The sequence below is a fragment of the Acanthisitta chloris genome, unplaced genomic scaffold (assembly GCF_000695815.1).
Source record: "Acanthisitta chloris isolate BGI_N310 unplaced genomic scaffold, ASM69581v1 scaffold2299, whole genome shotgun sequence".
Lineage (NCBI taxonomy): Eukaryota > Metazoa > Chordata > Aves > Passeriformes > Acanthisittidae > Acanthisitta > Acanthisitta chloris.
Genome location: NW_008691840.1, coordinates 185,337 through 209,341, shown reverse-complemented (window position 1 = coordinate 209,341; position 24,005 = coordinate 185,337). Strand labels below are relative to the sequence as shown.

General features: G+C 43.6%; 1 protein-coding gene across 1 annotated transcript in view; it reads right to left on the bottom strand.

Annotated features, from left to right (window-relative positions):
- MAD1L1 (MAD1 mitotic arrest deficient-like 1 (yeast)) overlaps positions 1-24,005 on the bottom strand; it is a 368,873-nt gene that overhangs the window by 160,672 nt on the left and 184,196 nt on the right. The window contains exon 13 of the mRNA XM_009082378.1: positions 9,012-9,100. Coding sequence (XP_009080626.1) covers positions 9,012-9,100 — 89 coding nt within the window. The remainder of the gene's footprint in view (positions 1-9,011; positions 9,101-24,005) is intronic.

The following is a 24,005-nucleotide window of genomic DNA, read 5'->3' as shown; positions in this document are numbered from 1 at the left end:
ACCACACTCCCCTCTCCACACCACATTCCAGGCCTCCTCCATGATTTCCTGAAAAACCTCAGTTTATTCTCCCCTCACACCAAGGATTTCCCATATTTCTACTCATCTTTATTCTTCCTTCAAGTTTTATATAGGTTTTTTTGCTATGAGAAAAGCCAGAACTACAAACAGCACTCGGGTGTGTTCAGTGATACAATGAGGGTTTCTGCTTTATTCTCAACTTCTTTTCCAGCAACTCCTTTGTCATTTTAACTACTGATATTAACCTGATATTTTTAGAAAACTATTCACAATAATGCAGGAACTCTTTCCTGAGTGACAACAGCTCATTTAGAGCTCATTGTTGTGGGAGTAAAAGTAAAGGTGTTTTTTCTGATGTGCAATTATTGACGTACGACTTCATTTCCCAATCTCGAGCAGCATCGTAAGATTCCTCTGAAACTCTCAACAGTCTGAATACTTCCCTATTATCTCGAATTCTGCCACCTCACTACTCACAAACTCCTCTTTGTGTTGGACAAGTGCCCAATGAAAACCGTTACAGGACCTAGTGGAAAACCCTTGGCATCATGAAAACATTTATTCTTTGATTTTCCATCACTTAAATTTGTATTGCATAAGCAAATGAATGGAAGGAAAATGCAAGAAGCTTTACAAAGGAGAAGGAGATTGGCTCTGGAAATCCTGGAGAAAAGGCACAAGAAGCTGGGAGAGCCTCCTGGCAAGGAACCCCAGCAGCTCTGCCCTATTTCCCATGGGCATCCAGCACTGGCCACCCCTGCAGACAGTGCACTGGGACACTCACTCCTCTGGGACTTTTATATTCTTATTACTCCAACAAAGAACCTTCTTTCTTATTCCACCAAAGTAAAGTCTCTTTGTGACCTTTGGCTCAAAACTTTTTCAAAGGTCAAATACATTGCATCAACCTTATCAGCCTTAGACAAATGATTGGTGAATCCTTCAGAGAACTCTATCAAACTCATATATATAAAACATTGGATAGAACATTTTTGCCTGTATTTAACTACAGAGCACAAAACCTTGATGCTGCTTCAAGACCCTCACCTTTCACATGTTAACTTCAGGGGATTAACTGTGCAACTAATGCATATTAACACGGATCTTTGCATTCAATTTTCTCAGGATCCTTTTTTTACAGAATATTCTTTAAAAAATAATTATCTTGCTTGATAATACTCACTTTTAAATGATCTAAATTAAGCTGAAAATCCCTGCACCGTGACAATAAAGAATGAACCCATCTGCCAGTATCCCAGAATTATGCAACAACAATTTCAGGTACAAGGAAAAATTTGTCACTCCTATTCGCTGGGCAAAAGTTACAAACTTTTCCACAGAAGCTGGTTGATATACACTATGTTCAGCACAGAAATGTCTCCTTTATAAATATGCAGTTTGGATTGCTTAAATTATTTGTAAGCCTGACCCCTGCTGGCAATTTTCAAATATTATAAAGCATCATCGGTTTTCCACTCTTGGAAGCCTCTAAAATGCTGAGGAGCTGTTCAGCCCTGTCTAGGCCATTAAAAAATACCATCAACAACTTCCAGAAGAGACACAAAGCTAGCAAGGATGGAGGATGCTGAAGCAGGAGACTGAAAAGGTCGGCAAAAATGGAAATTCAGAACAGAACTAATGCTTTTAATGGCATGTTTCTAAATGGATTGCAGAACAGGCCATGAGAAGAGCAACGCTTTCCTCTGAGGAACAGCACAACAGCTCCTGAAAGGTCACAGCCTGACACAGGACTCTCAGCAGCACTTTCTTCACACTTGACATGCTGAATTTTAATTTAGAACAAATTCCTCCCCATCCAGCCTCACAAATAAGCTGTGACAATGCTGTTATCTGTCTGCAGAACTTGTCTCCGTACAGAGGTTTAAGCTCAGGCCTCTCAGTTGCCCTTTAAAAATCATTCATAGCAGTCATCAGAAAACCCTTCCCAAAGATCTGAGACACAGATGAGATGTAACAAGGGCAGGTTCAAGTCATTACACTTTTGTGCTATTTCACCTGCAATTTTAAGATTCAATAATTTGTTCATGCCCTTTGGGTCTCACTGAAGAGTGAGCACTCATTCAAAGGCTGAGGTGCTCCTACTCAGGCAGCAACCACCATGGAATCCTGAAAGGCTTTAGGGAAGGGACCCTAAAGATCATCTAGTTCCACTCCCTTCCACTAGTCCACATTGCTCCAAGCCCTGTCCAACCTGGTCTCGAACACTTCCAGGGTTGGAGCAGCCACAGCTTCTCTGGGCAACCTGTGCCAGTGCCTCAGTACCCTCACAGGGGAGAATATCTACCTAACATCTTTTCTAAACCTGCCCTGCCAGTTTGAAGCCATTCCCCCTTGTGCTATCACTGCATGCCATGGTCAAATCTCCCCCTCCAGCTCTCTTGTAGACCCTTTAGATACTGAGAAGCCACAATAAGGTCACCCCAGAGCCTTCTCTTCTCAAGACCACCTGAACAGAGGGTCACAGCCTCTCCCCATAAGCATGGCCTTGGGCTCACCCCTCAGATGCTGCTCCTTCCGAGTGCTCCAGCTATCAGAGTATCCTCCTTTCCAGACAGTGTAGGGCTTTCCACCATGCTCCAGGTGAGCTCAGCCCACCAAGGCATGGGGAGCTCCCTGATTGTCTTCAGAGACAAAACTTGATGCTTCCTCTACACTGAAGACCAAGAACATTGCTCTAACCTCTTTGTACCAGGAGTTTTTTAGGACTGACTAGTGCTTTCACTACTTATCCCTCTTCTGGCCTATTTTTACCACTGTTAAGTGTCCTGGATCTCCAGTGGGAAAGTGTTAAGAACCATTAGCAAATAGTTCGTGCTATTCTAGCTTTGCTTTCCAGCCCCCTAGGGAGCTCTTCCCAAATGGCAAAGAGAGAGAAGCAAGGGAAATCCTGTCTATATATAAACACAGCAAAGCATTTGCAGCTGCTGGTTAAGATATGGAAGTCGAATATTGAAAAATATTTACTGGCTTAGCACTTGGAATTTGTCATTTATGTAAATTCAGGCATAGGGATGAGTGTGTCCTGCTTTTGGATGCACCAGCACCCACAGAGACAGCCTTGGTGCAAGGACATCTGCACAAGAGAGGTGATGCTATTTTATCACCAATTTGCATGCCACAACTTGTTAGGTATGGGAGTTACTATCAGGCAGGGAGAACAATCCAAGATAAACTCATCTGAGAACCACAAAAAGCAGAGTACAGAAACATCTGGGTATGGCACAATCATCTCCATCAGCACAATAATCTGCATCAGCACAAGCTCAGTGTTTGATGAATGAATCACAGAATGGTTTGGGTTGGAAAAGACCTTAGACATCATCCAGTTCCAGCCCCTCTGCTGTGGTCTAGACACCTTCCACTAGACCAGGATGTTCCAAGCCCCATCCATCTGGCCTTGAATGCTAGTATCTCTTCTAAAAACAGCCTTGTGGCACAAGGAAGGAAGAAACAGTTACTTTCTGAAATACTGACACCACTCTCAAGCTTTATGACACAGGGAAAAACCATTTGAATTAATTTGTGCAGAATTCACCAACTTCTCCATAAAGGGGTTTGAAAACATGAAAATATTTCAACTCTGGCAATGATCTCTTTGTATTTCTGGAAGACTTTTCCTGCATCAGCTGCAGACAGCTTGACACAAAATTGAAGGCTCCACAGGCATGAGGTAAATTCAAACCACCTCCACAACCTTTCACAAGATCAAATTTAGTGCAAGGATACAGATTCATTGCCATTTGCTCCGACTTGTGGAATTTCCCACTTTTCAAAGTGAGCTTTATATTGCCTCCACTGCATGTTTCATTATCTCAAATCAGAAGAGGGAATGAGAAAAAAACCCAACCAACCTATAGCCTCAGGTCTCCTGAAATGACACTTGTGAGAATCAGAGACATCCCACCGTGTGTTCAGCCTGTCTGAAAAGTGCTTAGATGGTGAGCAATGGCTGCCAGAGAGAAAGGCCAGGCTGCTCCTATTTTAGGAGGGAAGAAAGGGGAATCTGTTTGATTTTCAACAGCATCTAGACATTCCAAAAGTCTCTCTCAGTCCAGAGCTTTTCAGTGGAGTTAAGCAGTGAAAACTTCCCCCCATCACCCTTTTATCTTTCTTTTATTGGTTTTTAATGTTCTCAGCCGTGTTCTGTGCTTGCCTGTGGAGCAGCATGGATATTGCTGATGAGGACATGTCTCACAGAGGCCCCATCTGTGAAGAGGACATGGCCATGTGGAAAAGCTATCGCTGAACAGGAAACCAGTGAATGGAGCAGAAAATGTATGTGTTGGGAAGATGCTATTAAGGGATCCAGATGGCATTGAGATGGTGCTAGGAGCAAAGCAGACAGAATTCCAGCAAGTGTGACTAATGGGCACTGGCAAGGACATGAATTTCTTTTGAATTACTGTAACTCTACCCAGTCACTAAATCCACAGAAAACATTTAGGATTTACTGGGGTTGCAGTTTGACAACAGAAAGAAAAAGTTCAGATTTGTTCCAGCTGAAAAGGTCCTTCAGCTGTTGCCACTTAAGTCTTCAGTGAAGTTCTTTTTAAACAGATTCCTTTTATTTCTAGGTTCAGAAATACTGAGTTTCTGCACAGTTATCACCTTCCCTCTACAAGGTGCTAATGCCTAAATGCTCTCTGCTTTGCTATACCCACCGTGCAGGAACTCAACGGGTTGACCAGTGTTTCTATTCATAGGACTTGCAGAATATAAACAAATCTGATTTCAGAGGGAGCAGCAAAGAAGTGTGAGAAATGACAGCATTAGCACTGCCTTTTATTGTCTCTTCAGAAACGATGATGCTGGGAGAGAGTTTCACATTTAAAGTTATAAAAGGTCTGACGAAAGAGCACTTTGTTCTCAAGAGAAGGAGGAAAAACTGATAAAGTCTTTCAAGTTTCTGGCTGAAAATTTACTTTCCATACTAAAGAAAAATGAGACAAAAGATATATTTTTAAAAGCTCTCATTCACTCACAGGAGGTGAATACAGACTCAATGGATTAATATGGATTTTTTTTTTCTCCTTTATGTCTCTCCTGCTTTTGTTTTCAGAAGTTAGCTCCTGACCACGGGGTGTATATGGAAATGCCTGGAGGCTCCCAGGCCATTTCCTGTTCTGCACACTCCCCTCGCTGCCTTTTGCTCATTTTCCTCTAGTTTTCACATTCCTTCACGGCAGCAGCTAACAGGAGAGGTTGGGCTCAGCCCAGAGGAGCAGATGCACTGTGCTGTAGGTTATGGGATTTCAAAGACCACAATAAACCACAGAAATGGAAATAACTCCCTGATAAGCTGTGGCATTTCTTTCCCCACTTTCCAATTTGGAAGTTTGCATTCTTCCCCGTTTTTTTGCCGAATTTCTGGCAGTGGTATGTAGAAGGAAGGAGTAACAGTGCAGCTTATGCTGCTCAGTTCTCCTTGAGACACTGGCACAGGTTGCCCAGGGAGGCTGTGGCTGCCCCAACCCTGGCAGTGTTCACAGCCAGGTTGGCTAAAGCCTTGAGCAACCTGATCTAGTGAGGAAGTGTCCCTGCCCAGGGCAGGGGGTTGGGGCTGGATGCTCTGTAAGGTCCATTCCAATCCTTAAATTCTGTAATTCTATGATTCCTTGCAGCTATGTAAAATTGAGTAAACTGGTCCTGTTGAACCCCACAGGACACAGGAGGAGGAGGAACACAGCAGACCTAATCCCTGAATCCCAAAGGCCTGGGGAAAGATAGTGATTTATCTTAGAATCATACACAGAACAGTTTGGGTTGGAAAGGACATTAAAGATCATCTAGTTCCAACCTCCTGCCATGGGCAGGGACACCTTCCACTAGACCAGGTTGCTCCAAGCCCCATCCAGCCTGGCCTGGAACATTTTCTTTGAAAGAACTCAGCCCAGTTTCTCATCCAATGCAGATAAAATGCCACAAAACACAAAACAAAGCCCAACCATATACTTTGACTGCTTTAAGTCTAGAAACATCGAAATAAATCTTTATGGAGTCAATTCTGCAATGCTGTGGAATGCTTGTGAGCCCAAGAAGACACCTGAAGCAGTAATAGTAGCCAACAGTAAGGAAAAAGGAACATGGATTGGCTTACAGTGCTCCAGCAAAGACAGCTCCAGCAGAGAGAAGTCATTTACTGTTAGAGCTGAGCAGTGAAAAGGGCGATAAAAATCAAACAAATCCATATTTTTTGGAACAGCTCTGTGGCTAAATGACCAGTATCAGGATGTAGGACAAGTATTTAAATCAGCTGTAATGACAAAAAGTGGTTCAGTAAAAGATGACAGAAAAACAGTCTGGAATTAGAACTTGGGACTGTATACCCACAGCTTCAGGAGGAAGCAGTACTGAAATGGAGAAGAGAAAAAAAGACAAGATATCAACACGAAACAACTGTAGAAGCTTGGCCTCTCTGGCTAAAGCCTTCAGTGCACAGCCCATTGCTGGAGAGCAGCTCTGCACTGGGAAGAGGCCTGTATTTCTGTCCTGCCTTCTGTGAAAGGTTTGACACAATTTCATGGAAGGAGGAGAGAGATGAGATTAGCAGTCAAAAGAAATTCTTTAAAACCAAAGAGAGAAAAACATTATGTAAGGGAGTTAAGGGCTGCTGTTGAGCAGAAGCAAACACAAACATCACAATCCTGTAACAAGGGGATACTTGCAAGCTCCACCTGTGCCTGCCCAGGAAATAGATTTCAGTTCAGGGCACAGCCAGACATCTCCATCCCCACTGCCAAGTGCCTACAAAGTGGTCCTGGACTATGTGGCAAACCAGCTGTTTCTCCCTACACACTCTGCCCCTGAAGCTGCTCAAGTAATAGATGGCAAATGCTGTTCAGGGAAGATAAAACACCAAATAATGAGTCTTGGAGGGGAAAATAAAGTGTCTGAATGTCTCCTAGCCACACCAACCAGGGAGGGAGAGACTGAGGAGGTACTCTAGAAATCCTCTGCAAACCTGCAGCTCCCCAAAGACAGCAAACAGGATGCTGCTGGCTTTACTGATACACAGCCATGTTATTAATCAGGAGTGATGGGTTTTATGTTGCTGAGGAGGTGCTGATTACTCCTGCAGCAGTATAAACCTCAGGTTTCAGAGGGTCCAGGGTGCCTTAGCAAAGGAAAGAGCTGAATGAGCTAACAAACCTGCACAATAGGCAAAAGCTGACGGGGACAGGTTTATCTCCCTGAAAAAGGGAAGCCATAGCATACTATCCTTTACCAGAACTCAAACATATGATGGAATAAAAAAACAGGAAATGTGTGCCTTGGGCCTCCAGAACTATTATGGCACCTTGAGGGAGCTATAGGAGTGCGTCCCTAAGATTAGGTGTACAGCCCTAAAAAACGTATTGGAATAGCTTAGCAGAACATGTGTTACTTTCCAACACATCCCTCCTGCTATGGAACTGGCCTTTCAGAGCTGTAAAACAAGCTCCAGAGGCAAAGCACAGGAGCAAAGTCATAACACACAGGCCAGTAATTCCTGCTTTCTGCAGGATTCTGCTTGCTGCAAAATCTTGCCTTCAGTCCTATGAGGCTCTAACACTTTATTGGGATGGAGCTGAAAATATAAAAGAATTAAGAAGTAAAACTCCAGCCGAAGTCTTACATCAGCTGAGAAAAAAAAAACCACAACACCTCAGTCTGTCAAGACCTGATTTGTTCAGCTTAAATAAAAGGAACTTTATTAAACATTCAGAAACAGATGAACTTTTCTGTGCTCAGTATTTATTGTGTCACCTGCTACGGAATGGAAGCCATAAATGCTTTAATAAATACATGGAAAGGTTGTCTAGCTTCACTGTAGCTTTTGTAAATGCTCATGTATCCTCTGCTGAAATGCTGTTTTGTAACTTGCCTTTCACTGAATCACAACAGGTACCCCTCTGCCATCTACAGCAATGCACAAGGGGAAACATCCCTCTTTTATCTCCAGTGCTACACATGCATCAGTAGTACAAAAGCTGGATTCTAAACCTCTTCACACACATGCCAACAGATCCTGTATTTACAGGCGAGATTTGGTCAAAATAAGAAATGAACAGCAATGCTGTGGCCACAGGAAAGGAAGGCAACAGGGAATAGTGATGCAGGAGCCAGTCTTAGGAATTAACTGACAGCAAGAGCCCCCAAACATTAAAAAAACCAGAGCTGTAGCCTCCCAAAAGATAGAAAAGCTTACAAAGTATCTAAATGCAGGACAGATCAGGGCTGAGGGTTTCTGTTAATGCTTCATGGATTTCTCACGTACATAAAAGCTGGAGGGAAAGTAAAAAGTGTGCTTGGGAAAAAACCAACATTCTTCTTTAGGAATAGAAGCAAAATATGTTCTGAGCAATGCTACTACAGCGTTGCTTCTATAGCAGGCAGCCTATATGGACATGGGCAGTATATATAGAATCACTTCAGGGCTGAGGGTTTCTGTTAATGCTTCATGGATTTCTCACGTACATAAAAGCTGGAGGGAAAGTAAAAAGTGTGCTTGGGAAAAAACCAACATTCTTCTTTAGGAATAGAAGCAAAATATGTTCTGAGCAATGCTACTACAGCGTTGCTTCTATAGCAGGCAGCCTATATGGACATGGGCAGTATATATAGAATCACTGGATGTTAAGGGGTTGGAATGGAGCGATCATCCAGTCCAGTCCCAACCCCCTGCCCTGGGCAGGGACATCTCCCACCACACCAGATTGCTCAAGGGTTCATCCAACCTGGCTGTGAACACTGCCAGGGTTGGGGCAGCCACAGCCTCCCTGGGCAACCTGTGCCAGTGTCTCACCACCTCTATACAGACGTAGTCTACATGCATACAATTCTTCATGGATCGGAGCACTGCACCTGGTGCTCTGCCATGAGATGACAATAACTACAGCAGGCAGTGAAACTACCCTGGGCATTTCCCTTCTCATTTAGGGCCACTGAAAATAGTAGAACCTGTGCAGCCTTTGCCTTGCTTTGCCTACCTGAGCGTGTCCACCTCCTCCTTGGTGACACCAGTACTCTGCTCAGCTGTGCACTGCTGGGACTTCAGGATCTTCATCTCCACCTCCAGCTGCAGAAGAGAAAAGGCATTAGTTCCTCCAGCAGTAGTAAGGGGCATACATGAACAGCAAAGGCAGGAAGAGGAAATCATGATGCTCTGCACAGATAAGACTTTTCTCAGGACATGGACGTGAAGCACAACTTCTCATGTGTCAAATGTCAAAACCCCCAGTTAACCCTGTTTCCCTTCGCAATCCATTTTGCTTTCCCCAACATTTTCTCCAAGGTATGTGAGGCAGAGAAAGTTGACTGTTACAAAGCAAAGCTTCTGCTTCTCTTACAGATATTTCCCCTATTGTTCCCCATGGGACGTAGAAAACTCTATATGGCATTAGGAGCTCACTGGTAGCCAAGATTCAGTATTGACAGTTCAACCTCATTTAGCTTCACATCTTCCCCAGAAGAAACGAACCACAGGATTACTGTCTTGTCCAGGACAACTCTGAGATACATACATTGAATCCAAAAGACTGGGGAATATTTCCAGCACTTTCCAATATACACTTCTAGCTCAAGCAGCTCAGGTAGCTCTGGCTGAACAAACAAACAATTAAGAATACTTTCTGCCTCTGGCCTTGTTTGGGAAGGAACTCACAAGTAAGTATTACAAAACTCTACAGACATGAAAACTTCATAGCCTGACTCTATCAATCCCAGGCTCCCTGACCTGTAGCAATCTGGATCCCTAATTCAGCAATCAAGACAATGCACAGATTGATAAACTACATATGTTGCTTGTTTCTAGACCCCTCAGAAAATGATTTATTATGAAGTATAACCAGAGACAAACTACCTAGAGGATACTCAAATTTCTGTTCCAGCACCATCTCCCAGCTTAGACCTTCTTCACATTCATCCTTGAAATTCTGGATTTCCTTTTGTCATCTGTCTTTCACCACCTGGTGGCTAATTCCCCTAATAAATCTATTGACAGAACCTATATTTCTCACTCAGGAGGAAAATAATAAGCAATCCAGACTTAATTATAGATGCAAAACTTATGACCACAGAGAGTTCCGTGCTCAGCATCAGGGAAATGGTCCATTAATACAGCATTGCCTGCAAGAGAATGGTTTAGACTGGTAGAGCAAAATCACATTGCAACAGCAAACTTCTGCAAGCTTCTTGCAGAAACTAAGCAATTTTACAAGGAAAAGAAGCATCTTGACACAGGCAGTCATATTGCTCAGCCAGAACTGAAATTCTGACATGCTGCCTCTTCACCCTTCCATGCTTACCAGAAAAGACAGGTAGAGCATGGCAGTGCTGCTAGCAGGAAAGGGCACAGGATGGATGGTTGGATTATTCTCCCTTCCCTTTCTGATACCACAGGAACAGAGCAGAAAAGAGAGAGGGTCAAAAAGTGGTTTTAACCAAATTCCCCCCTGGCACCCCAAAGCCTTGCATTCTCCCCCTGCCTGTCAAAAACATCCAAGAGTGAAAAATAGGCAAAGACCCACCTGCATCATCAGGCTGTACAAATGTTAATGTATATTAGCTGCCTGATAAGATTATCACAGCCAGAAATGCTTCCCTCAATTTTCTGATTACTGAGCTTATCTCTCCCAGCTCAGCCCATCACAGATGGCTGGGGATAAAGCAAGCACACTAGATAATTCCAGGAATGTGAATAAAAGGTACCGGGATGAGGAACAGGCTTCAATTCCAACCTACTCCTAGCAGGAAAGCACTCATTATGTCTCCCATTTCCCGTGTCTGCTGAAGCCTGGATGTGTTTGCTATTCGGAGTCTTGGGCAGCTTTCTGGGATGTGAGGACAGCGTTTGAGGATGGAAGGGCTGGTGAGTATGTAATTCATGACTGGCTAAGAGGGCTCAGAGTCCTCCTGCCACCTGCTCACCCACACCAGCAGATAAATCACGGTCGCCTTCTTGGGGGAGAAGGAGGACTGAGGGGTGGGCAAGTAATCTGCTGGTGTGATCTGGGGTCTCCTGTGGTGGCTGCACAGACAGGGAAAAAATGGAGTGTGCCGTAGGAAAAGGAGAGGGGCGAGTGAATGCCTCTCACACCAGCTGGAGTGAGCGGCGCCGCGGAAAGCGTCAGCACACGTCGCTCCTGCCGCACTGTGCGGACAAATTACTGCCAGGTACACTCAGCAGCAGCACGAGGAGACTCTGCTGGGTTTCTAAGAATAAGCTGTTGAAGGAGAACTGAGGAGGGAAGGGCACATGGACTGTAAGGGCATTTCATGTCATTTCTGTGTCCTCCCAATTTTCAAGTGCCAAAACGACCTGGACTGAAAATCTGATGTGCCTGAGGTGAGAAGGAGAGGAGGGCACAGTGATATCACTGCAGATGAAACTGGCTAGAGCAGTTTGATGTTGACATGGACCTGCTTCCTGAGCTAGGATTAAAAGTACTGGAGAATTTCACATTCAGGCCAAGACATGATTTTTTGCCACAAAAAATCATTGCCATTCAAACCTCACTAACCATTGGTGAAAAAAAGAAAGTAAAAATTAAGATAGTAAATATTTCATTCAAAATATGTCATTTCTTTTAATTGTCAGGGCTTCATCCTCAATAATTGTTAGGAAACCATCCCTTAGTGCCAATCTTACAGAAGATAGTAAAAATGTTGTTTATGCCTTTCCCAGGACAAAACCAGTTAGATGAGATGAGATGGAGTGGCTTATTGTTGGGATCCAATTCTGCTTTTCTGAAGGGAACACAGTGCAGGCAAATAGGTCTTCACAAAGCAAGAATGAAGAGAATGGCAAAAAATAAGGAATCTGCTGATAAAGCTTAAGAGATGAGGAGGATCCTGAGACCATTCCCTTTGACACAGCCTCGGGATATCTCTGGGACTGGGTGATGAGCATGAAATTTTTCACCACAGTGGAAGTTTGTCCTTTCCTGTCCACTTGTCCTCTCAGTACCTGTGGCAGAGAATGGCTTGCAGAAGAAATAAGGAGGGGAAAAGCCAATCTCCTTTTGCTGTTTCCTCTGCCTAATTCCTATCACAATTTCCAGTCCTAGTCTCTCTTGCTCACCAGATGCCACTTTCAGCAGGTATTTTCTACTTTTCAAAACAATTCACTATTTCTGTCTAAACTCTTCCAATTTTTATCAATAATTTTATGTAATTGGCTGAGTTAAACTTTCATTGCTTTGAATACATTAAACCATCAGAAGCCATTACCCAGCAGAGAGGGGAAAAGGGCTGCTCAAATTATAGCTCATTGCTGTACTCCCCCATTCTGAACCAAACGACCTAGGTCAGCCTTGGATCCTTCAACTCTTTTTATGTTGATCTTGCTCTTTTAACTAGCATTGACAGCACAGAGGGAACATTGTCCCAAAATACAGCATTGCATCTCTTACCTTGAAAAATGCACACGAAGGACCTAAGGACCTAAAACATCTGCAGGAGCTTCAGGGTTAATATCACCCAAGATCAGATCCCCAGTGATATTCCCACTGTACAGAACACATTAGCAACTTGAAAAGAAACACCAAGCTATTATTTTAAAGTTATCCAAGGTTTTTGCGACACTAGATAAGGCAGAATAATGAGCAATATCAGAGCCCATGACCTGTGAATAAACTGCATAAACAGACACTTAATGCTTTGAGGATGTGCTGTTCTCCTCTCAGAATATACTGGGGCCTCTTGCTCTCAACCTAAAATGATCCCATTTATCCTGAACCTTTTCTACACTTTTTCACTTCATAACATGAATTCCAGTCCAGCCTTATTGCTCTCAATAGGAAGTGATCAGGACACATCCAGTATATAGACTAATTTTACAATGGCCATTTCCACAAATATGCAAAGTGCCCCAAAAGATTTTTCTTCCAAAATCAGTACTGCCATCGTTATTTACACAATGGGAAAGAGAGGAAGGAAGAGCATGGATGGATTTTCATCTGGTGTTTCATTATATGAAGTATCGTTCTTCTTTCAGCCTTACTTTTAAACCTGCCTGGACAGGATTCCAAGAAGGTGGTTCTCCTCCAAGTGTTAATGACATAGCAAACACCCACAGCAGGGTAAGAAATATGTTCCTTGCTGCTTTTCTCTTCTGTAGCAATTATTTAAAGATACATGAGATGACAGGAGAAACATAAAATTATAAATTCATCTCCTGACAGCTAGAAGAAACAAAATTTTACTTTAGAGAGCTGATTTTCTTGGTATATTTCTGGCATTTGTCATTTCTGACCCATATTTGTCCCCTCCAATCAAGTACCCTGAGCCTCTGCAATGCCACAGACCTCTGCTCCTTCCCAGCAGCTCCAATGTTGATAGAGACAAACCTTTCCAGAGCATCCCACTGACCACTGATGTCCACACTCCACTTTCAGAAGAAGCTTATCACAGGTCAGATCAGACCCCTTTGAAAATCACATTTAGGAACTTCTGAACATTTTAACACACTGGCCAAAATAATGAGCAAATCTCTGTTCAGGTGCCTCATTTTGGGTAATAAAGGACTCAAAAATGTGAAGTATTGAACTCACTTCTAAAGTAGGATTTGCATGTGGAAAAAAAAAGGGGCTGGTTTCCTCGCCCACATCATGTACACACATTTCACAGAACACATGCTGGAGACATACAGTTATTATTTGAATAATGAGTGCATTTTAGTGAGGGGCTGATACAGCAATCTTATCCTGATGAAGTGTGTCTGCACGTCATTCAGCATTCTTGGAACTGTAAAAAAGCAGGAAATGCTGAATCCATTATAAATGTCTAAAGGTTTATTTAACAATGGGCTGATGCAACATCCTTTGAAAGGCCTTCCCTCAGCAAAAGAGCTGATTTTGAACGGCAGCGATAAATAGGAACTGAATTGCATGGAGCCAGCATGGAAAGGTGAACTGAGAGGTTGTGTTTGACTACAAGTCTAAACAAAATTCAAGAAGCTATTTCAATGCATAAATATTTAAATGTATGAAAACCAAGCAGACTTGGAAAGAACACACTAAAATAGACACGAGAGCAGAGAAACGGGACCCTCACTATGACCCATACACTGAGGTTTGAAAACAGGCAAACCAGGACCTTGATACAACAGTGATGTTACTTGTGCTTCTCTCCAAGGGATGTAGCAGTGACTAAGGATCTTATTTCCCTCTCTTCCCAAAGGGCAAGCTTGGTGTTGTCCACAAGCTTATAAATCTGGTGTCAGGACAGAAACCAAACATACATGAACACCAGTGAGTTTCATTTGGGTGTCCAGCAACACCACACAGTAGTGAGATACCATGCTGAGCAGCTCCAGACATTATTCTGCTCAGCAAAAGCAGTATCACCTCATCCATATGCCCATCCCACTGGCATTCTGTTCCCCCAACACATCTGCAAAGAAGCACACACAGGAAGAACTAAGCCTCACCAGATTTCTTAGTGAACTTTACTCTTCCTCAAAAAGTAGGACAATACTTGCAAAACAAAGCATTACTTGCCATTTAGAAACAGGCTAAGCAGCCCAGGATTAGTGGGTACATTTTCTTTGGAAAATTAATCCTTGATGCCATTGTGAAACAAAAGCAATAAAGCCAAAGAAAATCAGATATTCAATAAAAAGTGGTTTAGAACTACCTATTTTTTCCTCTTTAAAGACAAAGCTGGCTGGATCACAGTCACCACTCTCTATGGGTTCCCCCACTTGGAACAACCTTGCTGTGCTTTTATCACTGAGAAGACAGGGCTAGGAGCAACCTTTCAGCAAACTCTTTCCTAAAAATGTCCTCATGCAAATATGTTATTGTAGATACATGCACACTGGAAATGGACATATGCTGACTTCTGCTTCCCTCCAATACAGTCTGGATTGTGGCTTTTCTCCTCCTGTTGCAGTAAAAAAGAGAGCAATTTTTCAAGTTTATACCAAATGTCATTCTATTTCATTTCCAAATATAATCTCCCAGAGAGAAGGTTCCCTTGCCCTATTTCCAATCTCTAAAGTTAATACACAAATTTATATTCCTTTCTCCCACTCGCTCTCCTAAATTAAGAGGTGTAATTACTAGGAACGCTTGCTACAAACGAATAAAGTGCCAAGGGAGAAGGAGCTGTCAGTGCTGGACGTCTGCAGCAGCCACCCTCCCCTCTCTCCCATCCCTGGAGGATCCTGCTTATGAAGCAGTTTCTATCTTTCCCATTAGCTGGGGTAGCTCACGCACAGGAGCAGACGACAGTCCCTCCCTTTCCAGGCAGGACAATCATCAGGAACAAAATGACAAAATTAACTTCAGCCTGTCAAGCAGCCACGAGTGCTTGCAAGGATGATTCCTCCCAAACCCACCTTTTGCCTCTCCCCAGTCCTGCTGACCTCTCAGGAGACGTTAGGGTTCCTTAAAGACAGCGGAGAAACACAGCTCTGCGATCTAAAAATTCAGCCCCAGTCTCATCCCTCTCCCCCTCCCCATCTCCAGCACCCTCTCCAAAGGAAGATTGATTATTATAATCAGCCTTAGCTCTGACACAGCATTTGCATTTTCAAAGCACAGCATAGTCATTAACTAATTCATCTATCCCAAGGGAGCCTTAACAAGCTTTCACCTCTCTCCCCTCTGATTCCCAATCTGCAGGCAGCCCACAGCTTCCCTTCCAACACCTCCCCTCCACATTGTGCAGCTCCAGCACAGCTTGGTGAAACTCCAGACAGGCTCAGTGAGCCAAACTCAGTCCTGCTGCAAAGGAAGAAGAGGACAAATGCAGAGACACCCTATTTAAACCAGTTATCCTAAGGTTCCCATACGCAGTCACAGTGCTCTAGGGCATTACACGACACTGTTCTGCAAAATAAGGCAAATGCCACAGGGGTCCCAAAATTACCACAGGCCTCTATGAGTAGCATCAACTGTGAGCCTGAGCTGCGTGTCCAGCTGCAAGCATGAGAAGGAATCATCATCACATCACACCCTTCAAAGCCCCAACCTCCTCCTGCACAGCCCATCCAACGAGCTATTACCCAAACACCTCCAACACATCTTTGCCCCAGGACTCAGCCTCCTACCCCTCTCAAGTCTCTTCTCACACCCCAACACCACCAGATGCCAACTATCCCCACTCACCCAACTTCCTTGGTTCACCTCTGCATCCTGCCCCAGCAACTTAATCTGATGGTGGTGGTGAAATTACATCATCTTTAAGGTCCCTTCCCACCCAAACCATTCTATGATTCATTTTCACAAGTGGTGAGTATATGGTGAATATACAAAACCATACACTGGCTCTGGAAGGAGCCTGCCCTTCTGTCTGAGGACAGATGCTCTGCTGATGCTCCAGCATGTCTGAAGGCCCTGGGCCCCAGCACAGATCCCATGTCAACAGTGCAACACCAATCATCACATGGGTATCAACTTAGGATGGTTTTGACAGTTTTGTCTTCTCCATCTTTGTCCCCCACTTTATGCTGTATTTATTTCTTTCCAGTACTCTGGGATAGGTGCAGGATGTGAGTTTGGGAGTGAGCACTACGGGACGTTTCATCAGGATGGAAGTTGCCTCAGAGCTCAAGATTAACAAACCTGAAAAGTTCATGGGGAAGAAAAGCAAATATCTTGTGCAAGAGCCACACTGAGCAAGGGAACTGGAAATGTTAATTTAAACCCATGAGTTTATTCAAGCATAATTACACATTTCAACTCTCACTCCCAGAGAAAGGAGCAGACAAGGAATCTCTTCCTCTCAGCCTGTCCTGCCCACGCTCCCAGGTGCTGCTACAAGACCTCACTGCCACTGCATGACAGCAAAGCACCTTGACAGCTCCACATCCAAACCCCTGTCTTTGCTCTAACAGCTCATTCTGAAGAAGGATCACCTAATTTCCATGTTCATTCAGCTCAGACCACTCTGCTGTTATCAGCCTCGCTCCACGACTTCCACCAGTGTGTAGATGACTGTTGCCTTTAATTACTACCGAAAGCTCCTCCCAGCCAGGGAGAGCAAAACAGCTGGTGTCCATGGAGGGAAGGAAACTCTAGAGTAATTAGCCTTAACTGGCTGACACGTCCTACCCATTACTCCTGGTTAGAAGAGCAAAACACAGAGTAAGTCTCTTTAGGGAACCTGTCAAGGTGCCAGACTGAATGTGCTGTATCCCTGTCCAGTGCAGCCAAGACACTGGTGCGATGGAGTTGTCTGCTCTCAAGAAGAGCATCAAACAGATCATTTCTTTCATGTAGGAGTTGGCATTTTTGCCAGAATCAAGTCTTCTAGCAGCTGTAATTCACAGGCAAAGCAACAAATAAATCTGCAAAGATGTCATGCCTCCTCCGTACAAAGTTTGAATACAGTTTGTTTCCTGAAAATATAGCCTCGAGGAGTTTCCAGAGCATTCAGTCAACAATCCTCATCAAACAGGAGCTTGTAATCCCACCTCTCACTCCCCCCACCAGTTTTCTTGTTGAAAAATCATCACTTAATAAACAGCCAGAGAAGAATCTATGCAGTTACTAACCACCTAGGAAGATCAAAGGGGAAAGAGGAATCCAACATCCATTTTTGATCCTTTGTTTTCTAACACAAATACAATGGAATCAATCCTCCTTAATACTCTAAGAGAGCAAAGGAGCCTTCACTGAGTGCTAGACTTGAAAACTGAACTTAATCCTCTCGCTCTGACTCACATGGAACAACACAGCCTGTACTTTGACAAGCTTTTAGAAGCAGCTCTCTTGCTCCTGGGGCAGCTCCAGCCATTCACTACAGCTGGGAGCACTGTTTTCTGGCACATCTCGGCAGGGAGAGGGAGGGTGAGCAGGGGCCAGCACACCTTCCTGCTCAAGGTGCTTTCTGAACCCCCAGAGACAGGAAATATGAGGATGGGGCAAGGGATTCAGCTATGGGAAAGCAGCAGCTCTCCTGCCAGAGACTCCCAGCTGCCTTCAAGGAAGTGGCAGAGGCTTGAAGGAGTCTTGTTCCCCAAATTCTTCCCAAAGAACAGGCTAAGAAGAGCAGGTGTAAGGTTTTGAGCTAAATGACCTATCTTGAGGCCCTCCTGTGACAACAAGCAGTGGGGTTTGAATGCATAAGAAGTGTGAAATCTCTCTTCTCGTGCCAAAAAACAAAGGTTACAGGACCCTGCCAAGTCTGCTCTGCCCATTTTAGCCTCTCGGGATGGTGCCTGAGGTGCCCTTTAGTTGCCAGCAGCAGTCACAGAACAAAAGGCAAACAGCAATTCCCTCTCAAATACTGTGTGTTCAGTTCTGGTGCCAAAGTAGAAACCTGGCATTTTAACCTTTGGTGAACATGTTCTTGCAGGCACCAACAATAAACTGTGAGGTCCAGCTCAGAGGGAAGGTGTAATAGATGTGCAGCGATGACATTAGCACTGAACACAGCATCAACAGGACAGGGCCTGGCAGGAGCTTGATTTTCTACAGCCAGTCTTTAGAGGTTAATGAAATATTCATAAATAAGTTAAAATTCTCCTGACAAGCTGGATCCTGTAATACAACAAAGAGTTGTCAGCCTCAATTAAGCAGTTCCAAAGAGGCAGGGCTCTGCCATTCATTATTTACCAAGAGGTCATAGGAAAAATTCTGCTCTATGGTCTTCTTGTCTCTGTGGATAAATTGGGTTTTACAGCTCCTGCTGGAGGACTCTGCTGCCCTGACAGACCCGAGCCTGCCATGGCTACTACCAGCCCTCAGCATCCATCAGCCAAAGGCAAGAAACACTGGGAATGAGCTCTTCTAAGGGCACCCAGACACAAAGAGATCGAAAGCAAATGATGTAGCAAGCTGATTAGGCTGTCAGTGTAAGGACTAAGTCTTGAAACGTCATTTTTTTAAAGCCTTTATCTCCCTTTTTGTACACACAAAGCCAGCCCCAGGCAAGGAAAAAAGCATCCAGCAACCTTTGATCTGCAGGCACATCCTCTGAACATGCCCTTGATGCCCCCCAGATCCCACAGCTACAGAGCTTCACATCCCTCCTCATGTTCAGGACAAACTGTGCCTATGGAATTGCATTCCTTGGATCAGAACTCTCAGGATGGTCTTCTTCTGATGCAGGTACAACTCCCCAGGACTGTGAAAGCAGGAGGAAACTGATCTCCATCCTTGTCACAGCTTTGTCTCATCCTAACATGACAGTTCAAGAGCCTAAGTCTTCCTTTCCCTCTCTGGACATACACTGGAAGTACAAGTTTCTTCTACAGCTTCTCCAAGCTTTTAGGCAAGACAGAATAAAGGAGCAGAAAGGACAACTCTAGAGGTATTCTGGACCTCTCACTTGATTTTCCCCTACGTCTCAAAGCACTGAAGATAACATAGAGCCCCTGCACACTCCAGGAAGTTTTAGCTCAACTAAATTGATCCACATGAGTCTGAGGTAGCCCATGAACTTCTTAAAGACTCTGTAGAATGACTGAAGCCTGGAAAAGCACAATACCTGCATGCCTATTAAATATGCCTTTTGTGTCTCAAGGCTGTGCCTACTATAATAAAACCTCTGGTAATATCCCTTATCCTATTCTCATTTAACCCAGTAACTCAGTGTAACTCAGATTTCACAGTGACAATGACACTGACAACAGGACCACTCCAACTGCAGCACAGCAGTATCCTCTGCACAGGAAAATGATCCACCTCTCTCCTCAGCTCAACCAAAGAGAAAAATCCCTCCTCCCTTCTCCCTCCCCAGCCTTTACTCCTGTTAGAATCCTGCACTGCAAGGATGCACGTTATCAACTTTCAGCCTATTTCCAAGTGGAAAAGTGGAGAAGTTGCTATCATCCCTTTTACCAAAAAGCAACCTGTGGTGCCTCTCAGTACAGCTCAGGTTTTAGGGGTACACTTGTAGCACAGAGGGCCTTCCAAATGATGGCCTGAGAATGGGGTGAATGTTTGTGTGTCCCATCTGAGCTGGAACCACTGGTTGGGTCCAGACCATTTTCCCACAATCCAGCAGTACCTGTCCCATAGGGAGCCAGAGGCAGGAGCAGCACTAAGGGAGCTCCACTTCAAGCAGCCACCTTTCTTCCTTCTGACAGTCCTAATCCCATGTCAGCTCTTATCACCTTTTTTCTGCTGAAGCCAAACGGTGCTGCCGAGTTCCATAAAACTTTCACGTTAATGGATCCAACAGCAGGTTCGTCTGTGCAATGGGACTTCTAAACAGGCCCTTTATTTCTTCTTAATTTGAAGGGGATGTACTATTTGATCCCTTGTGCCCAGCTAGATTTTTAAAACAGAGATAAACCACAAGAATTGACTCACTAAGTCTCTTCTTGTAACCTAATTAAAACAGCATTGACATACGAACGTGCGGAAGTGCAATGTGCTGATCACCTCTCCAGACTACAGGCAGTTTGTCAGCATTCATCCACCAGGATCTCAAAGCTTCCTCCACACTCTCTGCTTTGCCCACAGCCACGTGCAACAGATGCTTCTGATGGTGCCACAGTTGTTGCATGTGAATTTTCCAAGAGGGAATGTGCAGCAGGTGCAAAACAACCAACCAAGGCTGTTGATCACTCCCTGTGCTAAGAGAGGGGGGGAAAAAATAATCCTGCCTCTGTTCCTCAGAGCTCACTATATTCCCACACCACAGGGAACAGCAAGGCCTGATTTTAATGTACTTGTTTACAATAGGCACTGAGAGAGATCTCTGCTACAAAAGAGAAAAGGAGAAGAATAACAGTACTGCCATCCCTCTCTTCCAGGCCTCACTTCACCTTTGGAACCAAAGCTCCACAGTAAAAATAAAGGGAGAAAAATTGAAAGAGGCCATGAATGACTCCTGCACACTCACCCCTCTCTTCCAACAACTCACAATTCTGGATTAACAGGACACACAATAAAGCGAAGAACAATGTAAAAACTGTGAAGTATACACAGAACAAACATGCAACAAAAGGCTCTGCTGAAGTAAAACTACCTGATAGAGAAAAAGATGTTTAAGGCATATTCAAACCAAACAAAATTCACTGAAGATCTTGGGTCAAAAAATAAAAATGCACAAACACAATTGCTAATAGCACAAAGCAGGGAGGTTTGACCACAGAGGAGCATAAAGTGATCAGAAAGAGGAAGCTATGTGAAAACTGAAGGAACAGCAGATTTGCAATGTCACAGTGCAAGCGCCACAACAGCTGGAACCTCTCCTACAAACTGAGTCTTCCTCAGTCAGAAACTAGAGAGAAGAGCAAAGAACTGCATAGATGAACCAATCCCAGGATGAACATCAGTGCTGTGTGGCTGTGGAAATGGGTGATGTCCTGGATACAGCTCATCTCTTCCATCACAGCTGCAAGATGGAAGAAGTCCCTGCCTGTACTCTGTGCCCCTGGAGAAGATGCTTTTGTACAAGCTACTCCTGGAACATCACCTGAAATGATGTGACCACTCTGGCTACTCATCTTCAAAGGAGACACAGAAAATCAGGAAGAGATTTAAAGCTCCAGGATTCATGAGGAGACTGAAGAGCCTGTTTTAAGAGAGGACTGCAAGAGCTTGATTTGTTTAACCTAGACAAATGAAAGGCTGGGAGAGAACAATTGTTCTCTATAAATATGTCACAGCATAAATATGAGGGAGGAAGAACAGTCACTGTAGCTTAAGGAGAACATTAGCGCAAGAAAAAAAATGGATATTAACTGCACATATATTTTCAGTTGGAACTGGGAAGATTTCAGCTATCAGAGCAGTCCTTCAGTGACAGTAATGGTACAAACAACCAAAGCAGTTTCAAGACAAGTTTGATAAATTTATGAACTGAGATATGCTGCAATTGCCTCAGTTACCGAAGGACTGGACTTTATGATCTCAAAGTCCTCTTCCAGTCTTCTGTTACTATATCACTTCATTCTGGATTAGCTCCTTTTGCTGTCTCTTTATAAGCAGATTCATGTCTTTCAATCTGATTTGAGAACTGGATATTTCCCTAAAATTGCCTTACTAAAGCCATTCACCCTCTGCTCAGCCGAGTGCCACGCTGCTCATCTGTCTCGGGTCTGCTAGGCTCACAGAAGGCACTAGGATAAAATCTGCCACAGGGGAAGGAGATTTGCTGTCACCTGCTAAATCACTTCAGAAATGATGAAAAACACTTTTGCTAGATGGAGACTTCCTGCACCAGTTGGTTGTCTCCTTCCCCTCCCAACCTGTTGGTTCTGTACATGTCCCAGCAAAGCTTTATTTTTATTTATAACTCCTGTGGTTCAGCCTCTAACCCCACGTTTAATTGCCTTCCCATTGTAGATAAAACAGAGAATTTACATTTTTACTAATGAACACTTTTGTTCTTATGCCTGGGTCGTTGTATTTCCTGCTTTATGTTTAATAACTCTTAAACAAGAATTAAATGAGCTCTACTGGCCAGTTATTCAGGGAAGGTCTTTCTATACTGAAGTTCATTTGTTTCCTACTATCATTGCTATTACCTGTAAATTAAAATTACAGGTAATAATGTTTCCATGTTGCCTTCCAGTTAACAGCTAGTTCCCAACTACATCATTCAGTGTTCTCTGAGCTTATTTCCTTCATGCACTCTCCTTTCTGTCTTCATTTCTTCTCCTGATAACCATCAGTGTAGGCAGTCACTGACATTTAAGTTAATCCTAAACATTATGATTTCATCAGGCTGAACACATGATTTGGTTCTTTAACTATTGCTGACATGCTGCTCTGAAATAAAGCTCTCCTGCTCTCTGCAGAGGGTTAACCAACACTTTTCCTCGAGGCCAGGGGCATTCATATATTCATTTTGAGGTGTCTTTATTCCATCTGTAAGGACACTCAGTTTATGCCATTCATTTGGTGACAGCTGCATTCTTGGACTTCAAATCTTCTTTACCTCCCACTCTGCTAAGCAATTCTTCTGATTCTTATATCCATCCTTTTTAATCTGCTGGAGGGTGAAATAAAATTTGTTCCAACGAGCAGTCTATAGATTTCAGAGCCCACATGGGCCAAGCTGTCTTTTGAAGATGAAAGCCAAAAGATACCCAGAGCACCTAAGGGCAATGAAAATACAGGTGATGCTTTTTTAATACCAAGCTGACTTCCCTCAGGGATTAATGATGGAGCAAAAAAAATCTAGACATGAATGCCCCATGCTACAGAACTGGACTGAAAGAAAGGGTGAGATCAGAGCTCACAGCTGTTGCTTGGATGGCAAGCTTGAGCCAAACAGTCTCCTCCTGTCCATAAAGGGATATGAAAAAGGCAAATGAAAATTAGAAAAACAAACACATCATCTGCTTCCCTCCCTCAGGGAGGGAAAGAAAAATCATAGAACAAACAAGAAAGCATTTTCCATAGATCATATTTTGGTGTGAGTGAAGCTGACTCTCAGCTTTAGGCCAGTAGAGCACTAAACTAATGTACCAGAAGAAATAAGATCCAGGAACCACAGAGTGTGAACTCTGAGCAATCTCCTGGCACATCCTGGAGGTAAAGACACTGGAGCACCAGCCTCAATAAAGATAAGTTCCAGTGCTGATAAAATGGTCAAAAAAGTTCACAAGCCTACAAAAAATTGAAGGAAAGAAGTGTGCTTAGGCACAACCCCCCCAAAATTCACAACAAAACCCATTCATTCAGCAAATTAAAGACAAATCCTACAGATCTGTGGGACAGCTCAGTGCTCTGAGCCCTGTCAGAGTGGTGACTCTGTTATCTATTGTCTCAAAAGACTGAGCAGAAACTGTTCCCTTACAATAGGAACACACTTAAAACTCTGAATAAAGAAAAATAAATAAGTGGGAGGGAGAGGAGAATCAAAGTTTAGTTGTTAATTACACAACACAATGATAAGGGTAATTTTTATTAAATCAAAAAAATAAATTCTAGGTTCAAGTTCCCTGAAGGATCTGAAATATTAGAGGATTTTTTATGGTTGTAATCACAAACTCATTTCTCCAGCCACTACTGGCCGTGGCTAATTAGGGCAAAGTATGTTAATGATACAGCGGCACAGCCCAGAGACGTCTT